Below are 20,053 nucleotides of genomic sequence, written 5' to 3'. Positions count from 1 at the left end.
GGAAATAAATTGGGTCAAAAATCATACTAAAAAAAGGACTAGCAGGTGTAACATACAAAAATGCCTATAAATTTTTTTTAGTAGTTTAGATATTACCCAAAATGGGCATGTATACTACCCATATCTGTGCCAAAATGTGTATAAAATTTCAGGCCAAAATATTGCTTACTTTTGAAATTATGGCAATTCCAGTTTTCAAAAACCTCACTTTTTGCCAATGTCACCATGTAAAGTTACCATCCATTGAGCCACTATCTAAGTTATCCAACAGGCAACACTACACTTTAGCCCTACAGGTTGTGGGCAACAACTTTTGTAACAAAAAGTTTTTTCTAAGACTTAGTGGTAGAGAACTATGTCAAGAAAACTTATCAAGTTAAGGGATTTTCCTTTGTTAATATAACTCTTAAATCTTTGTTAATATAACTCTTAAACTCAAATCTTACTGTCTTACAAATATATGATTGATTTTTCTAGTCAGCTTGAAAAAAAAAAGATTCTGGGCTTATAAAGTTATATTGAAAACTTTCCAAATAGTTTATTTCTTTAATACTAAGAGAACAAAATATGGTTTCAAAATACTAAGAGAACAAAATATGGTTTCTGCAAAAAAAAATGATTGATGAAAAATTTCTACAATTCATGAAGACCATCAAACCAAAAATGATTCTTAATTGATTCAAAAATTTTGTTTAAAGATGTTTACTGTTGTAATCAACAAGGCAGTTTGTCAGTTTTTCCGGGTAATCAGGGTGGGTGGTGGATCGCTTGAAGCGCTGCCAATGTTGGCCGAAATCTTGATGGGCTGCTTCGACGGCTTGTTCACTGAAGCGACTAAGGGAGGAGTTTTGGCGATCAATAAAGTCACTGATGTGGTGAAACACAACATGTAACTTTGGAGTTATATGGCAGTTTGGAAGTGCAAGGAAGGATGTCTTGAATTGTTGGATCTTTTCAAAATAATCGAAACTCAGTTCTGATCCAAAACAAGCTCGAACAACGCTGTCAAACTTCCGAAGTGTATCCACAACGCCAAGAACTTGGAATGTTGAGTTAGCTTCTGCTAGTTGTTGAAGACGGTCCACATTTTTTAGCAATTTTCGGCACTCATTTCCTTCAAACTACCCACCATGGTAAGGACTCTGAGCAATGTTGAGGGAAGATGGCCATGCCTCAGCTTCAGGCCACACACCTTTAAGCATTTTGTAAAGGAGGTTGACAACACCTAGAAGAAGGTGCAACTCAGGGGGAGGAATGATGTCCAAGATGAGTTTGTCATTTGGTCCATTGATGATCGGCTAATGGATGACATTGCCAGTCAATTTAGCTTTGGCATGCACTCCATCAGACCGCCTGAAAGATTCGAAACTTTTCCTAAGGGAGCCCAAAGTTCGAAATGTTCCTGCATTTTCAAGGTTGTTTGCATCAATGTCACACCAGGCACAGGGCTGTGAGCCTGTAGGCCACAGAGAATGTTGGCCAATTTCAGATCGCATGCGATGAAAAGATTCACAGCATCGCAACCAACAAGTGCCCATACTTGGTGAACACTTTCATATGTTTCTGGAAACTCTTCAACAACAGCTAGTAGCACCTGACGTTTCACTCCAGTGTCTTTGGCAACTCGCTGCGTCAAGGATCTTTTAGCAGGTAAACTTCTAGATTCCTTATTTACTGCAGAGCTCTTCTCAACAATCGTAAGACAAAATTTCATAAACCCCTTGCCTCCATCAATGCCAAGCTTGACCAGGGGCTCAGAAGAAATATTCCGAGAGGTAAGAACTCTGTTGAGAAGATCCGACAAGCTCTTACAGTGAGCAACTGTAAAATCTCTAGAGTCCCCTTTAGTGCTTGACCCCTTGATTTGTGTGTGTGTGAAGAACTCACTGAGCTGTTGTCCAACAGCTAGGAACTTTGATGCAAAGTTAGGCTCAACTAGTTTTCCAACTGATGCTTGGTTAACTGTACTGACCAATCTCTTGATGCCAACATTGGGCAATCCAGTATTCAGTTGAACATTCACAAGGTCTTGAGTAGTCAAAAACGAAGAAGCAGGTTTTGAGGAAGCTCCACTTGAGCCTTAAAATGGAATTTCTTTTTTTTTAAAAGATTAGAACATTTTAGATAACTTACTTCTAAATACAGTTTTTGATGCTGAAAACTAAAGCCTCTATTTAGTTCCTTCAAAAACTAAAATTCTGATGATATTTGCAAGTAAAAAAACAATCAATTATGGTGAATTTTGAACAATAATAACTTGTTGTGAGCTCTGTACTATATATAGTAATAAATTTTTAATTACCTGGCGTAATGGGAAATGCATGACCTCCAGAAGCCTTAGAAAGACGAACAGTCCCATGGGGTAAGGCTTCCTTGTTTGTGATTACAGTGGCAGCAATCTGTTCGGCAGCCATTGCATCTCGGGCTGCCAAACCCTTAAGGTTCTCTCTAAAGGTAAACTGGTGCAGGTGTGTGCTAAACCTTTACCAATTGGACTAAGGCAATCATTGCATCTCAAAGGAGTGTTAATTTTCTTCAGCTTTTGTCTCATCGAGTGGATGCTTTTCATTCATTTGTAATTGTCCAATTTTACACAAGAGGCAATCACAGACATGACCTCGTGTTTCTGTTCTGACAGAAATAGTTGTGAAGTCAAACAGAGGGGGAAGAGTGATATCTTGCCCTTCACCTTTACGCCTCATCATTGCTCTACAGGCTTCACAAATACCTTTAAGCATAAAAAGTGATTTTCATAAGTCAGACATATATTGCTGTACCTCAATGGTTTTGCTAGTAAAGCTGTGGTTTTTATGAGAACAGGCAGTTTAAATAAATCAATTAAAAGCAAGCAAGCTTTTTAATTTCATTGCAATACCACAATAAAACTGATTTCCCTATATACATACAATTAAAATCAACCCTACATTACCTTGAGGAATGTGAGAATCAGCTTTATCAAAACTGACTCCATAGATTTTGCTGATTTGCTCCCACATAAATGCTGTCAGTTGTCTTGAGCACTTTTTAAGACAAATCAGGCAAACAATTTTCTGATTTTCCTCATGAGTTTTGGCGTTGTTCGGCATTTTGATTGGCTGAGAGAAATATTTTTTTTAATTTTACATAAAAGAAAGTTTCAAGGAAATACCTAATCTATCAATCTTTGCATAATTATAAATATTTTAGTGCAACTTTTAAACATTCTGTTAGCCCCTAAGGGATTTTTATTTGATGAAAAAGTTTTTTTTCACTTACTTATAGTATACAATGCAAACAATTAAATATACTAATCTTTGATTTATATGGATAACTAATGTACTTAAAGTAATTGTGAAGTGTACAAATTTGGGTTAAACTTAAGTGCTTAACAGAGCAATAAGATTGGAAGTAATAAAACTGGACCAAAACTAAGTCCTACAAAAAAATTTATAAAATAAAATGTTTCTTTATTATCCCGTAAACTGCTGTCAAAATTTCATACCTTTATCTTGAAAATTGCCGGTGATTTAAGCGATATACTTTGACAACTGAATTTACGGCAAAACAATGCAAGTCTTAGTGAACAACAACTTGGAGTCACCTTCAATATAAAACAACATTACAAAATTGACTAAAAAATATGAAAGTATCACTGTTCATTTTAATGTTAAATTTCAAATGTTTCTTACCTTATTACTTAATAAGTTCTTTGAGACTAATGTGAAAATTTTCAAGGAAAACAAAAGTGTAAACAGAGATCAACTTGTTAAGAACACAAGTCAATTTTTCAATTTTCATGGTTTTGCAAAATTTTCATAATGCCTAAAATTTTTTTTATAGAATTAAAATAGATGTTAAAGCCATTTTAAATACTTTTTTACTTTCATGAAGTTCTGTTAAAAATCGTAGGTAGGTAAATCTTGAAAATGCCGTTGGCAATTTAAAACAATGGAGATAAATTTTATAACATTAGTCATTTCAATAGTTGATTGAAATTTTACTTAATAAGATTACTGAACTTAAATAACTGTCCTAAATTCCTAAGCAGATCCGAATTTAACTTTTTTTTCAAGCTGACTAGAAAAATCAATCATATATTTGTAAGACAGTGAGATTTGTTTACCAAACTAGAAATACATCACAGGTTGTCAAAATTTCTCCAAGTGGAACACAAAATTAATGGAAACTGTATAAAAATGACTCCCTCTAGTTTTTTAAGCCCTACAACTTTTATTTTATGCACTTTTTTGAAAAAATGGACAACTATGGTGCTATACTCATTTTTTTATTATGATTTAAGAGTTATATTAACAAAGGAAAATCCCTTGACTTGATAAGTTTTCTTGACATAGTTCTCTACCACTAAGTCTTAGAAAAAACTTTTTGTTACAAAAGTTGTTGCCCACAACCTGTAGGGCTAAAGTGTAGTGTTGCCTGTTGGATAACTTAGATAGTGGCTCAATGGATGGTAACTTTACATGGTGACATTGGCAAAAAGTGAGGTTTTTGAAAACTGGAATTGCCATAATTTCAAAAGTAAGCAACATTTTGGCCTGAAATTTTATACACATTTTGGCACAGATATGGGTAGTATACATGCCCATTTTGGGTAATATCTAAACTACCAAAAAAAATTTATAGGCATTTTTGTATGTTACACCTGCTAGTCCTTTTTTAGTATGATTTTTGACTTCAAATCCAATTTATTTCCGCGGACGTCATTACTTGATTTCAAAATTGACATTCCTGGGTGTGGGACTATGTCTACTTTCACCCTAGATAGGTGGCGCTCTCGGGTCAGCTCAAAGTCCAATATCCAAAAATTATTCAGGGGTGTTAAACTAAGAAAAATGGGTTTTGTTATGTCTCTTACAACAATGGGTTGTCCTGGTTTTTCTTTATACAGGGATGTACCATTTATTTTATCAGACTGGTATTTACACCTACTTTCAGGGGTTCTTGGACACATTTGGTGGCGACTATCTAATGTAAGTGCATCTGAGCAATGGTGAAGTACTGCACCAATTGCTTTTTTTAACTTGTAAACTGTTCCACCACTAATTTGACGTACTGCAATTCCAAAATAATTTTGAAGTTTATTAATTACTTTTTCGGTAAGACGATTTTTTCCATCAAGTGGTTTCCCATCAGATAATTTTAGTTTATAAGTGGCTTTAAATTTACGAAGTCTGCTACCAACTCTTTTTTGTATGTGTCCAACACATTCTAACTTTTGGACAATAAGATTTTTGTATGGGTTACATTTAGCAACTTCTAGATAAGATTTTGAGTCACCGTCACCAATATAATAAGCATAACGTAAATATCTGTCTGACTCTGATGATTTAAAACATTCAACAATAACAGCTGCCTCCATTGCGCTTGATGAGCCCTTATGATTAATGCTACATTCATGTGTACTAAGAAACTCATCATATTCGTCAGTGCCTTTTTTTGTTTCCCATTTATCATATTGATGGCATACTTTAGATTTAATGCGGTAGTCAATGCATTTTCCAGTATCGCTTGAAATTATAGTTACAACACCATTTAAAGAAGAGAATCCTCGCTTTTGCCAGGTGCCATCACATGAAACTGTAATATCTGTCTTGTTCTCACCAAAACCTTGCTTAATCTCAACAGCTGCTTTATTCATAAAGTTTAGAGCAACTTGCCTGTGAGCCACTAATATATTCCTTTGAATATCATGAAATGTTTTTTTATGCGTTGGTAGAGGTTAATTCATAAAACCACAAAAGGTTGTTAAAGCAGCATACCCCTTTCCTATTTCCCTCATAGCAATAATGGATCTCATATTTACATCCGATTGATATTGCCCACGAGATTCATCATCAATTTCTTGGCTAGTGTAAACCCTTTTACTCCATGAGCAGACTGAGGCTCAGGGCCGGATTAGGACATTTTTAGGCCTGGGGCTGTAAGTATAGGAGGGCCTAATGTGGCGGTAAGGTAGTATAAAAAAAAACAATAAATATAAATTGTAGCATAATTTATGTACTATTTAGTTAATCAATTAACTTTAAAATAGTTTTTTATATATTGACTTTTCTGGCCTTTTTTGAAGCAAACTTCTTGATCACTACTGTGAAATCTCTTGATCTAACTATGTCACTTTCAATGCATAATAAAGCCAAATCATTTAAGCGAGGTTGTCCCATTGTTGATCTAAGTTCATTCTTAACTCTTTTAAGGACTGAAAAAGATCTTTCTCCAGTACAGTTTGTTACCATAAGAGACAAATAAATTCTCAACACAGTGTAGACATTCACAAAGGTATCGGTCAAACTATTCTTAACTAGAAAGGTGTACATTTGCAGTTCAACACAATCAGTTTCATTGGGCGGTGACAATTTGGCAAACAGAGAAGTGAAGTGAATAAATTCACCATAACAGTTAGGTTCAACATCTTCAAAATATGTTTCACATACAAATGAAACATGATCTCTCATACCATCATTGGACAAAGATTGTAGATTTTTAAGAAAACCAAACCTTTTGCTGACTGTATCATATGCATTAGCCCTCTGTTTAAGAGCAACTAACAATTGATCAACTATAGGCAAAAAACACTGAACTTTAAACTTATCAGAAGGGGATAACTCTAGATCTTCTGAGTCACCATAATCCCATCCTTGGTTCCTCTTGCGCTTTCGCCTTGATTCACCTTTGTACGAATCGGTACCCAGATCCTTTCCTTCCTTTTCAAATGCTGTGAACTGGCTCCGAAGAGAATGAACAAAATCACCCAAAGAACGAAGCAGTTCCGTAGCGGTGTTGAGATCCATGTCTGCCCCTTGTAAGTAATTGCTAGTGAAATTGAACCTATTCAGAATTTTTGACCACAATTGAACTAGGATACCTGTTTCATGATGACTCATTATATCTTTCAATCCTGCGGCTTCAAGTCGTGTTTCTGGCTTTTGGGACATATCTTGACACATGATATCCAGTGTAGACTTCACTTGCGTATAGCCAACCTGGAGGGAGTGTACAGCATCATAATGTGCTGACCATCTGGTATCAGATAACCTTTTTAAGGCAGGCATATTAAGTGGCTTTAAAACTGCCATCAAACGATTCCAACGAGAGGTGGAGGCAGAAAAAAATACAAACAGCTTATTTACAAAGTCAAAAAACGTTACAGCCTCAGAACAACATCCTACAGCACATTGACCAACAAGGTTAAGCGAATGAGCACAACATGGTATGTATTCAGCTAAGTTATTATGTTCTTTTATTTTTGCTTGCATGCCATTGAAACGGCCACTCATGTTGGCAGCATTATCGTAGGATTGACCTCGGCAGTCTTTAATTGAAATGCCAGTATTTTCCATAAAATCAAGTAACTTTGTTGCTAATCCTTCCCAAGTGTGCTCTTCTATAGGGATAAATGTCACAAAACGTTCAACTGTTCCTTTAGAAGTCATGTAACGGAATATAATGGTAAGCTGATCTAAATGTGAAATATCTGGTGTTGAGTCAACACTAGCTGCAAAGTATTTTGCTTCTTTAATCTCAGTTAAAATGTGGTCCAAAACGTCACGACTTAACACATGAATAAATTCATCACATATAGTTGATGACAGATATGACACATGAACTCGGCCTTTGTTCGCTCTTTTCTGAATATGTTCTGCAAGCAATGGGTCAAACTCAGCCACTAGCTCTAAGCAACCTTAATAATTGCCATTGTGGACAGAACCCACAATTTCGTTACTGCCACGGAATGACAACCCACGCGATGCTAACATTTTGATTACGGTAAGAATACGCAACAGTATTTCATTCCAGTACTTTTTCTCTGATTCAAATTGCTCTGTGAGCCTCTTACTAATGTGCTCTCCAGCTTTCCTACGTGTTAAAAGGATTTCAATTGATTGAATGTGGGTTTCACTTGTTTCATGGCGAGCTAAGTCTCTTGCAGCGTGTTTCCAATCATCATATCCTGATGACATCAAAGCAGATGCTCCAATTCCACATTTTGAATTAAATAATTTACAATGGGCGCAGAAAACCTTACCAGTTGATGGGGAATAGCAAATCCAGTCTCTCTTAATTTTCTCACCATTCACTTTTTCCCGGAAAAAAAGGGACTTTGTACACTGTCGTTTAAACTTAAAAGTGTCACCAGGCAGTACTTTAGTAGATAATTTAAAATCGCTATCCATATGTTGGCATGATAAAAACCCATCTGCACTTTTGCTGAAATACTCACGCAGGTCGTCGGTTATAATCCACTCAGCCACATCGGTGTTGACAGTGTGGGTCGTCAGAGCCAGGGGTAACACTGCTGAGATAGTTGAGACGCTTGAACTTGCTGTAGCTGAGTCTGCAGGGACACTATTAGCACTACCTGGAACTGGTGCTGACATTATTGACATAGTTAGTGAATTTGAACTCGCTCTCGCTTTAGCTGATACCGAGACACTACTTGCAGTATTACAAAACTCAGTCATTTTTTTATTTTTGTTCAATAATTCATTTAATTGAATCTCATTCTTCTTCTTTTTTTGCATTTTGTCCCAACCGCTCAGGCCGCTCCTTTTCATTTTTTATTTTAATTTTGTAAACGAATGAGCAATGCTGTAATTTTCTGCGGTAACGGAAGTGATCATAAAATAAAATAAAATAATTTTTTTTTTGATGTTTTAATGTTTGAGAACATTCAAGTTTATTTATGTTTCCATCTATGTCCGCACAACTATCAGTTTTTAAAAAACACGCTAAAAAAATTAACTTCGTGACATAAATTTTTTAATTAAATAGGTTTTATAAGAGAATGCTTTTAAAACATTTGTTGATGTAAAAACCTTTTAAAGGAAAAACAATTATATTAGTGAATGATTTTAAAGCACTCTCTTATAAAACCTATTTGATTAGAAAACTTATATCACGAAGTTAATTTTTTAGCGTGTATTTAAAAAACTAATAGTTGTGCGGACATAGATGGAAACATAAATAACTTGAATGTTCTCAAAACATCTTTATGCGGAAAGATAATTTAAAAAATATTTGCGAATACCAAAATTCCGCAAAATATACGAAGATAGAGATATAGTATATCTCTATTCATTTATTTATTCACAACGCCTCCGCAGCTCCCAATAAATTGATTTAAAAAAACTGAGAAACATAGGAATATTTATCTGGTTTCCTAAAAAAAAAAAAAAAAAAAAGTAAAAAAAAAAAAAGAGAGTGCTTTAAAATCATTCACTAATATAATTGTTTTTCCTTTAAAAGGTTTTTACATCAACAAATGTTTTAAAAGCATTCTCTTATAAAACCTATTTAATTAAAAAATTTATGTCACGAAGTTAATTTTTTTAGCGTGTTTTTTAAAAACTGATAGTTGTGCGGACATAGATGGAAACATAAATAACTTGAATGTTCTCAAAACATCTTTATGCGGAAAGATAATTTAAAAAATATTTGCGAATACCAAAATTCCGCAAAATATACGAAGATAGAGATATAGTATATCTCTATTCATTTATTTATTCACAACGCCTCCGCAGCTCCCAATAAATTGATTTAAAAAAACTGAGAAACATAGGAATATTTATCTGGTTTCCTAAAAAAAAAAAAAAAAAAAAAGTAAAAAAAAAAGTCACGGGCCTTAGGGCCTATTTTTTTTATAAGGGCCTGGGGCTGCAGCCCCATTCGCCCCCGCCTTAATACGGCCATGCTGAGGCTGTACATGTAAACTCTAATAAAACAGACAGTCCTTTCTTTCTTGATAAATCTGTAGAAAGTTCAATACTCCTCGATTGACATTCAGGGCACATAGCAATTTCATCTATGACTTTTTAAAACAAAGCTATCCAACATGATGTAACAGTGTGGAAAATTCGATTTGTTATTAGTGACATTCTAATAACAAATCGAATTTTCCACACTGTTACATCATGTTGGATAGCTTTGTTTTAAAAAAGCTATCCAACATGATGTAACAAAGTGGATAGCTTTTTTAAAACAAAGTGTGGTAATATATAAATACAAAATATATCTGCCAGCAGCAAAAGCATGCTTCTATTAAATCTTTTCGAAAATATTTCGAGTTATACTTTTGGTTAAACTTTAAAACTACATGTGGATGTCCTGGATTACTTTTAGATGCTTACCAATGATTAAAACAAATTCAGGTGGGCTTCATTTTTTAAATTTTTTTAAAGATCCGATTTTGATTTTTTTTTTTTTTTGAAATCGCAAAATTTATGCGATTTTTATAAAAAAAAGTTATACCACCTATATCTAATGATAAAATCATATAAGTTGTAAATATTTTTTTGAAAAACAAATATCAACATCATTTTCTACGTATATGATATTGGGTAAAACAGTACAATTTGAAATTTTGAAAATTTTCTTATTTTAAGGTAGACCTTAATCATAGAAAATTAAACTTACCTATGAAAATGTTAAATTAAACTAATAGTAGCAAGTATTTTATGTAAAATGTATATATTTTCTAGAAGAATGATAAATTTTGCATTGAATGATATATTAAAAAAAAAAATCAAATTTTTCTAAAGAAATGAGTTTTTTTTCTATATGAGCCACCTTTAGACATCTTAACTAGATGTCTTTTGGAATAAGCAGCTTAAGATGTCTTTAATAGTGGAAGTGTTGGAGATGGACGTGCAACGTTACTGTTTTTTTGCAAACCAGGCTAGTTGCGCATTTTTAAAATCTATTGTTTTAAACAATTGAAATTCAATTCTCTTAAAGTCTGTCGGATTCGTCGAAAACTTTTGGGCTCGCCTAACCAGTCACATCAACTTCCTTTTACTTATTTAAGATAACAGTAATAGAACCAAGTTTTAAGCTTAACTTTATATAGCGAGGCATTCATAATATTTTAAGAAATAGAGCGGATGATGAAAGGAAATTGAGATAATCTACTTGAATACTTTAGTACATTTATAACTTGAGAGGATTAGATAATACAAAATATCAAGAAGTTTTGTAGCTACCTAGAGCACACTGGTTACAAGTTTAGTGAACTACTCCATCAACTATATTGCTGCAGTCTTCCAGTTTGTGAACATTAATGAATTTTCTATTTTGGCTTGCTCCATCAGACACTATAGCCCTTAGTTTAAGTCCAATGGATCCTTATATCGTTTTATATTATATATATATATATATATATATATATATATATATATATATATATACTAAAAGACCTTAGTAGTGATCAAAGACTTTCCTTTGCAATACTCAAATATGAACCCTGAATATTTTCAGCTCATCTTTTGCCAAGAAGGTCACTAAAGCTTCCTGGTCCAGTTGTTACACCATTTAGTTTTTTAAAAAGAGCTTTTAAAGGAAGTTCGTTTTGATGTAGCGCGCACCCAATGAGGTGCAGTTTTCGTTTTAACAACTCTTCAAGTTTTACCACTAAACCACTTATTGGGCCAGTATTGGTAGCAGTATTATCAAGAAGAACTGCCTGAATACTTTCAACACTGTTAAATTCTTGTAAAACACTGAGCGTCTCTTTCGCAAGTACTAAACCACTTGCGCCAATAATAGGAGTTGTTCTATGAATCAATTAGGTTCCAGTAGATTTTCCATCTTCATAAGTAAATGTGAGGTGTAAATGTTCAGGTTCAATAGATTTTTTGGGGAATTCCCCTTTAGGTGAGTTTATTATGCAAGAAGTTCGAGTGGTCTGATCAAGTTTGCTATCCACACCAAGGCAAATTAACTGTTTTTTTTTTTCTAGATCTTTACCTTCACTAACTATCTTTATTTGTGCTTTAGCCCTATCTAATTTGCACTTGTCAATCAAGATGTGATTGGTATCAACATCTTTTCTCAAAATATGTTTAATGTCATGTAGTAAAGCATTTGCAAGAGCTGAATCTAAATTTCACGAACACTCATTTCTGACTAATTCTATAGTAAACCTGGGAAGTTTAATTAAATTTTAGTCTCCAGGAAATTTCTTTATTGGTTGCTATTCAGCTTTTCCTGAAAGAAATTTCAGCATACAAAATTTACGTGTACGTAAAATATATCAATAAATTTACAATAAGTTTACCTCAGTTTTAGTTGAACAGCTGGGTTCTTCAGACATTGCTTGTTGTATGAGAGATTCTGCTTTATCAACCACCCTTTTAGATAATTGTTGTCGATCATTATCAATCCTCTTGTTTCTTTTGAAAGCCACTTTATTAACTGAAGAAAGTTTATGAGCTCCTTTTGGACCAGTTTTCTGCCTCTGATCTCGAAGATAAACTCTATCTTCAAGAGGTACTTTTGCGTTTTGAGGGGAAATACATATAATATGTTCTTCTGAGCAATTTGCTTTATTGCATGATACTTTTCTATCACTGCAAGGTGTCATGTCAAATGAGCAAGAACAAGCAGAAATATCAAAAAGCTTATCCAAATTTGCATTAAGATTTCACTTGGTACTTGCTCTACCATGTTTGCGATTAATGTTTTTCTCAAGAATGAGAAGATCTTTTACTTTTCTAGCAATAGATTTGTCAGTTATTAGAGGTAGATTAAGATTCATTGCAGCCCAAGTTGATTTTAAATTATTTCTCATTTGCTCAATAACTTCTATGATATCTGCAGTTGGCTTTACAGGAATAAGATAGTAGTAGTATTGAATAATCTTTCTGTAAGTACTTGGCTCCGTCATTAATAATTGACATGGACCATCACCATACTTCTTACCACTTGTTTTTCGTGTTATAGGTGTAACTATAATTTTCGGCATTTTTTTATTGTTGATAATATTTGTAATTCTTGTTGAAGTTTTTGTTTAATATTTTATATTTATCTGTTTATTCATTTAACAATCACCAGATGTGATAAATTTGATTGGCTGCTGTAACTTAACAAATATTTTTATTGGTTGCATTATATATTCAAAATGAGATATTTTGAAACGAGATAATGGTTTGGAATTTAAAATTTCAAAGATTGAAATTCCAAATATTTTAGAAACTTACAAATTTAGGGCATAATTGAGAACTTTATATACAAATCCGCAAGCCATTTTTAATTTAGTATTCCTGAAATTTGGTGAAGTTGTTATACCCTAGTTACAGTAACAGCAACATTACTCAATTTGATATTCGAAAAAAATGGTAAAAATCGACCTATTCTAAAATATATATATATATATATATATATATATATATATATATTAGGGTGATCCAAAAAAACCTTTTGTTTACTTTTTGTTATTCCTAAGGTCTAAATGTGTTCATTTATGAAAGAAAACATTGTACCAAAAAAATCAGCCAAGTCGGTTAATATTTAGAGGTCGCGCTGGGGCGATCTTTATACCCCTCTAAAATTGGAATTTTCAAAAGTTCAGTAAAATATTGACCTTCGTTTTCTGTACACATTTTTGGTTATTTACCGTTCGATTTTAATAAAATAAAAATAAAAATAAAGCTCTTATTACACATAATAATTTTTATTAAACAACATTAAACAACATTAAACAACAACAGCTGTTCATTGTCGCCTGGTTTGTTTAGCACTCAATGTTGATTTTTTTGCATCTGGTAAGACAGCCCTGTTTTCTGCAACTAAATTTAGCACATACTTTTGCTGCTCTTCATCTTTTGTTAAGACAGCATTAAAGTCCTGTACTAACTTCACCCCTCTTTCGGCGCAATCATTAACAACTTTAAGAGACTTCACTACTTCTTTAGAGGATCTTCTTCAAGAAAGGAAATGTCAATATTTAAGAAATTAAAAAATGAAAGTGATTTACACGTTAAAAGTCCTCAAGGGATTTACTCATTACATTTGTAATATCTGCTAATTTCTTTGATGGCCTATTATTGTCTACGCATTGACGCTGAAGGGCAGTTATCATTTTTCTTTTAACTTCAATCTCTACATCATCACTAAAAAAGGCCAAAGATATAAGTTCTTCACTTAAATACCATAGATGCCGCTTCATTACCTTGGTTGCAGCGGTCGCTATATTTTCATTCATTTCACAATATTCCTCAATATTTTTTAGAAAATCTAAATCATTAAACGGGGCCGAGGCACTGAGTGGTGCAGTAAACCACTGTCGAACATATTAACGCAGCAAACATGCTAATATCTCTTACTGCGTTTAATTCATGTTGCACCATTTTAAACTGATCTCTAAATAACCATATTTTAATTGAATAAATAAGTTTTGCCATCCACCGAGCATGATGGAAGGCTCCAGGTGCTTTAAATCTTATTCCACTAGGAGGTTGCTCTCCTAAATATATTAGACATAATTCAAGAAGTTCTTTATAATCATCTCGTGGTTGTGAGTCTTGCAAACATTTTTTTAAGAAATTAACTATAGATGATTTTTTTTCAATCGAGACGTTTGAAAGATATCTTTCAGCTTCTTCATCTTGCACTGTTGGGCTAAAATCATCTTTCTTGATATTCTTCCAGGCTTGTTTAAATCGTTTGAAAATAGCAACATCTGGTCCGGACGTTGTTGGAAAATAAATTTTAAACTCAGATCCTGCAACAATTTCAGTAATGTGATGACGACAAGCTATGTTCAATAATTCTTTTCCTAATTTTTCTTCAAGTAAATTACAAGCACCTTTTTCAGATCCTGTATTGCTAGCTGTGGTATCAAACGACATGCCACAGAGATTATTAATAAGATTCGAAGCGTCCCATTCATGGAGGGAGGCTACAACTGCAGTAGCAATGGCTTCTCCTTTTGAATCAGAAAGTTTTGGCACTCCCAGAAGTTTTTCAACACCACGCCCTGTTACTAAAACTGACAAACGCTCATTTTTCACTGCCATCATTTTTCCATCCCAATGAACTACGAGAGGTACATCCGGTTTGAAATTTTCTTTCGTTTCATTGTAATGAGTTTCACGATAATCAGTTCTTGCCCTATGAAAAGTAGTAACAGATATAGAGAACTCTTCAATGGGAGCTCCTAAACTTTGCATTGTAGCTGCTATAGTTCGCATTGCCACACGATTGCTTACTTTTCCTCTATCTAAGGAAGCGACAACTTCAGGGGTAATAATTTTTTTTATAGAACGCTTCCTTTTCAGACCGGAGCTTTCTGCAACATCATCTTTTCCTTTCAAAACTACGATATCATCATGATCGCTACTAGCAGCAGGGGCGGATCCAGGATTTATTTCTCCTTCAGCAATTTTTTTTTAAAAAACGACCGCCACCGGGCCCCAAAACCCAATTTCTCCCAGACACTAAAACTCTCAGATACCAAATAAACACTATCTATCCTCCGTTAATTATTCGTAAACTCTCCTTCCCACTTGGATTCATACTTTTAAAAAGTTTCCATTTCCGTTTGTTTAAGTTTTCACTTTGTCTAGGCGTGGGGGGCTACCAACCCATAGCTCCCCCAACGGAACCACCCTATTTGCATGATTTGAAATGACTTTTTCTTGATGATAGCATACCTTTATAAAAATAAGAACACAATTTCTATAGTAATTTTAATTAAAATAATCTTAGTGATGTTCAGATTAAAATCAGCGCTACCATCATCAGCGCATTATATAGCATCAGCGCTAACAATGGTCTTTTTTTATTTGCCAATTTTTAGTCAATTTGAGGATTACTATTATCATTCATATATGACTAAAGACACTTTTCTTCTGTCAAATAATGGATTTAATGGAACTTTAATTAATCAGCTTAAATTAAACTATTTAGTTTTTTAAACTATTCATTAAGTTGCAAAACGAAAAGAAAACCAAGAGCTTTATAATTGAAGACAAATTTTTTAATTGAATATAACAAAATATATAACAATAAATATAACGTTAAGTTTATACAATCTCTGAATCACGGAAAGGTTCATATTCTCACGAAAGGTTTAACCTACGATTACCATTTCTTTGAACTAATTTTTTAATAACTTCTTGAGTATCTGGAACTATATCTCTATGTGTATACATCAATGCTAAACCATTCAAACGATCTCCAGACATAGTTGGTCTTGACCAGGTTTTCAATCTGCGAAGACTTGAAATAGATCTTTCACAAGAACATGTTGTCACAGGTGAAGTTGTTAATAACTGCAAACAAACAAAAATGTTGGCAAAAGTTTTTATATATAAAATTGACTTTAGAGTATCAGACACATTGTTTGGAATGGGATTATTAGTGGTATCCAGTATATCTCCCAAAGACCACACTCTGCTTCTAAAGCTAATGGATTTGGCAAATCTTCAGAAAAAAAATCTGAAAAAATCTTAAAGCTCTCCCTCCAATTATTTTTTTCTGATGGACCATTTAGCAAAGAAATTATTTTATCAGGGATAATACTCAAGCCGTGGAACAAAGTTAAATTATCATTGCCAAACCTATCAGAAAGAGCTAAATCTAAGTGATCAACTACAGGAATGGTTAAAACTCGTTTAAAATATTCTGATGTATTCTCAGCTGGATGTTTATCGCGGTGGATTTGCCTACCAACAGCTCTTTTTCGACATTCATCAACCCCAATTTGTTCAGCAATAACTTTGGCATCAAGATAACACTTATCATGAAAGCTATCAATTTTGTTTTTAATAGCAGTAATTCTATTAGTCAAACAGATAATAAGATCTATACAGGTTTGAATATCTAAACTGCTAGATTGTAACATTTTAGTAACTACATGTGTTTCATCGAAAACAGCTCTAGTCACAACCAAAGAAACAATAAATTCAAAGGTAGTTATTAATTTAAATAAAGATGTAGCTGTTAGGGAGTCTGCCCCAAACTTATTTCTGTCATTGCTTATAGCTTCAAGGGAATAAAGTATTGGAACATACAATTCCTGAAATGTGTCTAACCCATCTATTCTTTCAAGCCACCTAGTTCGACAAACATCTCTCAGCTTTTTTTTTTTTTATCAGGACAGTGTTCTGAAATCATTGCCTCAAGGATAGAATTTCTTTTAATAGAAAGATTAAAATGATAAGAAACCTCTTTTACGTGGTTCACTGCATTACAGAGAAATGGAACTTCGCAAGAATTACACACAGCTAAATTCAATCGATGGCTAAAACAATGAGTGTATAAAGCCTTATTGTTTAACTTTAAAATTCGTGCAGCAACCCCCTTTTTTGTTCCAGCTACAGCTCCAGCACCGTCATAACCTTGGCCTCGACAATTTGTAATATCTAAACCTAGGGATGCAATGGTGTCTAAAATGTTAACAGACAAACTTTCCCCATCTAAACCATCGTTGTTGTGTATGAATTTAACAAAGTCTTCGACAATGTTATTACTACTGTCAACATAACGCAACACTAAAGACATTTGTGATTTGTTTGAAACATCAATGGCTTCATCTGATAAAATAGAAAAAAATTTGGCAGTCTTTATGTTGGAAACAATTTTATCAGAGATTATCTCACCACAACAGAATATTATTTCATTCTGCATAGTTTTTGAAAGATATGATGCATTTTTCTTGTGGTTTTTTAGATGATTTTCTAATTCAGTATCACCACCTCTAACACGATAATTAAGAATCTCCATGAAGTTTCCAACATTACAATAGGTACTATATTGGCCAATTTCTGAGTGATACTGAGAGTCATCATTATGACCTCTTAGAGCAAGTCCTTGACGGCCACACAAAATAATAGTATCAATTATTGGTCCAAGTTTTTTTTTATTCTCAGATATCTCTGCAAGGGTGTTTTGATCTATGATATCATAAATAGGTTTTGTATCACCAGCAGCTTGCCTCATAACATCATTAAAAAGACTCTGCGTTTGAGAATGCAAACCGTTAATGTTTGGATCACAATGGCGTTTTAAGGCTGGGAAAGCGTCATTAAAATTTTTCAGTGGTTCTTTAAATAACACTGAAACCTTGTAATTCTTTGTTGGAAAATCATCTCCAAATAATACACATGGCAAGCAAAATCCACCATTTAATTTTTTAGAATAACAAAGCCAAGAAAATGTCTCTAGCCATTTGATTGAAAACTTTCTATTGTTTTTGCCTTGTGGAAAATTGAAAGAATTATCTGGGATAAACACATTCTTTACTAAATGAAGAATTTTTTGACGAAACAGAATTTTGTTACATTGTAACTCTCTTCGTAGTTCTCGAAAATTTGCAACATCAAATTCGTCAAAAGATTTATTAAAAAAGTCAATTGAGCTTTCAACATTAGGTACAATCAAGCATTTATTAATATCACCATTGAAATTATCTTTTGCAGACAAATCTAATTCAGATGTTGTTGAAGATTTAGTAGCTCCTTTAGAGGATAAAAAAATCAAAAACAGTTGCTTTTTTTCCTTTGTTGGAGTTTCATCAAACTTTTTAAATTTGGCTGGCATCGTAACAGAAAAAAAATTTCTTTTACGTGACACTTTTAAATCATAAACAACAAGCGGTACAAAATGATTTGGTGTAAAAGCAACCCCTGATGGTAACTTACCTACCCGACAGAACATTATACGTATTACTTTGTTTTTTGTTGGCTTCAACTCGGTAACCCTTGGTTTTATTGTTCTGTTAAATGCAAAAAAAAACCGATCAAGTCCATATTCAGGATAATGACAAAAACTTTGTGAATTGACAACAGATGAAAGACCTAAGATACACATTAAAGATGACCATTGATTTTCAAAGCAATTATTAATTGCTTCCGACCGAACACATTCTTCATTTTTAGTGATATCTTGATCAACAACAGTTTTAGACAATGTCATCTTTAAAATGTTATCATAGGAAAAAAAATTATATTTACCACTGTTAGTTATATCATTAAATATTGGATGTTTCGAATAAAAATCAGCATTAATATACAATTCCATTGAGGTGAGAACCCTTAAAATATCCACTAATGAATTATTTCCCACAATAACAAATGATACTGAGCTGTAGAGACAGTTACCAGATGAAGTTGATCTAAAATGAATTTAAAAAATGAATATATTTCTACATTTAAAAATAACAATACTTACATATGTATATGTGGCTTTATTATTATGGATTTCTTGATATATATATATATATATATATATATATATATATATATATATATATATATATATATATATATATATATATATATATATAAGTAGCTTTTGCAGTTGAATTCTTGTTCATATTCAATATGAACTATAATGAAACATGAACTTTAACAAAACATGAACAACATGCTATGCATATTAAAACCTCTGATTAAACAACTTAATGTAAATAAAGCAGTATTGCTTTATACATAAAACCTCTGATTTAATAACAATAAAAATAAAGCATTATTTCTTTATTTACATTAAGTTATTTAATCTGAAGTATAAGCAAATAATAACTTACAGAATAGGTACAAGTTTATTTGATTTTGCATTTTTGCTTAAGTATGCTTCTGCGAAGATATTTCGCTTTAGATGACCTTGATTAATTAATAAATTTAAGTTTTCTTCAGTTAAAAAACACAGAGAATCAACTTCAAAGGACAACTTCTTGTTAATCTCCTCGAGAGTAACTATATCGTTTCTCTCTAAAGCAATTCGTACATTATCAAAAATATTAGACATCTTAATGTAGAAATTCGAAAAGAGCAAAAACCCTAACCTAATCGGACAAATTTGTTTAATTTCCAAACTTTTTATGCCTAAATTATAACCCAATCGACCCAATTTTAATTTAAGTAACCATATTTTCTTTATTTCCAGATTTTTTAAGCATCAACTAAAACCCAACCGGCCAAGTTTTAATCCAATCAGTCTAATTTTTATAATTTCCAGACTTTTTAAGCCTCAGATTAGGCGAAATTTGTTTCGCCTTATGCATGAAAAAGCCATTCCGCCTAATCAGAGTTTTTGACACTATCGCTCATTTCCGCGGTTTGCAATCTTGTTATTTGCCAACTTTGTGCAACCGTAAAGCATAAAAAATTCTGAAGTTTCAAAAATGTAAAGTAACACATTAACTATTATAAAATACTTCTCCTTAGGCGGCTGCCTAATCTGCCGTACTGTAGATCCCCCACTGAGCAGAGCTTGAAGGCGAAGTTGAATTCTCAAGAACAACTACTTCTTCAGAGCGTTGTTTCCTTAACGCTTCTTTTTG

The 20,053-nt window shown here is 33.0% G+C and overlaps 2 protein-coding genes and 1 pseudogene across 3 annotated transcripts; all 3 read right to left on the bottom strand.

Annotated features, from left to right (window-relative positions):
* Positions 1-495: 495 nt before the first annotated feature.
* Positions 496-2,549, bottom strand: LOC149888042 (uncharacterized). The gene is made up of 2 exons (XM_090086952.1): positions 2,303-2,549; positions 496-2,079 (listed from the first exon to the last, which is right to left on the bottom strand). The coding sequence occupies exons 1-2, from the start codon at positions 2,412-2,414 to the stop codon at positions 1,319-1,321; spliced, it is 873 nt and encodes a 290-aa protein (XP_089943078.1). The 5' UTR covers positions 2,415-2,549; the 3' UTR covers positions 496-1,318.
* Positions 2,526-12,763, bottom strand: LOC149888041 (uncharacterized). Its single transcript, XM_090086957.1, has 4 exons — positions 12,047-12,763; positions 3,482-3,580; positions 2,930-3,095; positions 2,526-2,728 (listed from the first exon to the last, which is right to left on the bottom strand). Exons 1-4 carry the CDS (start codon positions 12,350-12,352, stop codon positions 2,526-2,528), a joined length of 774 nt encoding a protein of 257 aa, XP_089943083.1. The 5' UTR covers positions 12,353-12,763.
* Positions 12,764-15,809: 3,046 nt separating this feature from the next.
* Positions 15,810-19,577, bottom strand: LOC149888040 (52 kDa repressor of the inhibitor of the protein kinase-like; annotated as a pseudogene). Its single transcript, XR_016452382.1, has 2 exons — positions 19,298-19,577; positions 15,810-18,886 (listed from the first exon to the last, which is right to left on the bottom strand). The product of XR_016452382.1 is annotated as a 52 kDa repressor of the inhibitor of the protein kinase-like (transcript).
* Between the last annotated feature and the right edge of the window lie 476 nt (positions 19,578-20,053).

The sequence above is a fragment of the Hydra viridissima genome, unplaced genomic scaffold (assembly GCF_058129835.1).
Source record: "Hydra viridissima isolate aposymbiotic clone 2 unplaced genomic scaffold, HvirCarnegie_v1 scaffold_5, whole genome shotgun sequence".
NCBI classification, from domain to species: domain Eukaryota; kingdom Metazoa; phylum Cnidaria; class Hydrozoa; order Anthoathecata; family Hydridae; genus Hydra; species Hydra viridissima.
Note: the sequence above shows the minus strand (reverse complement) of the source record. Positions and strands in the feature narration are given on the sequence as shown.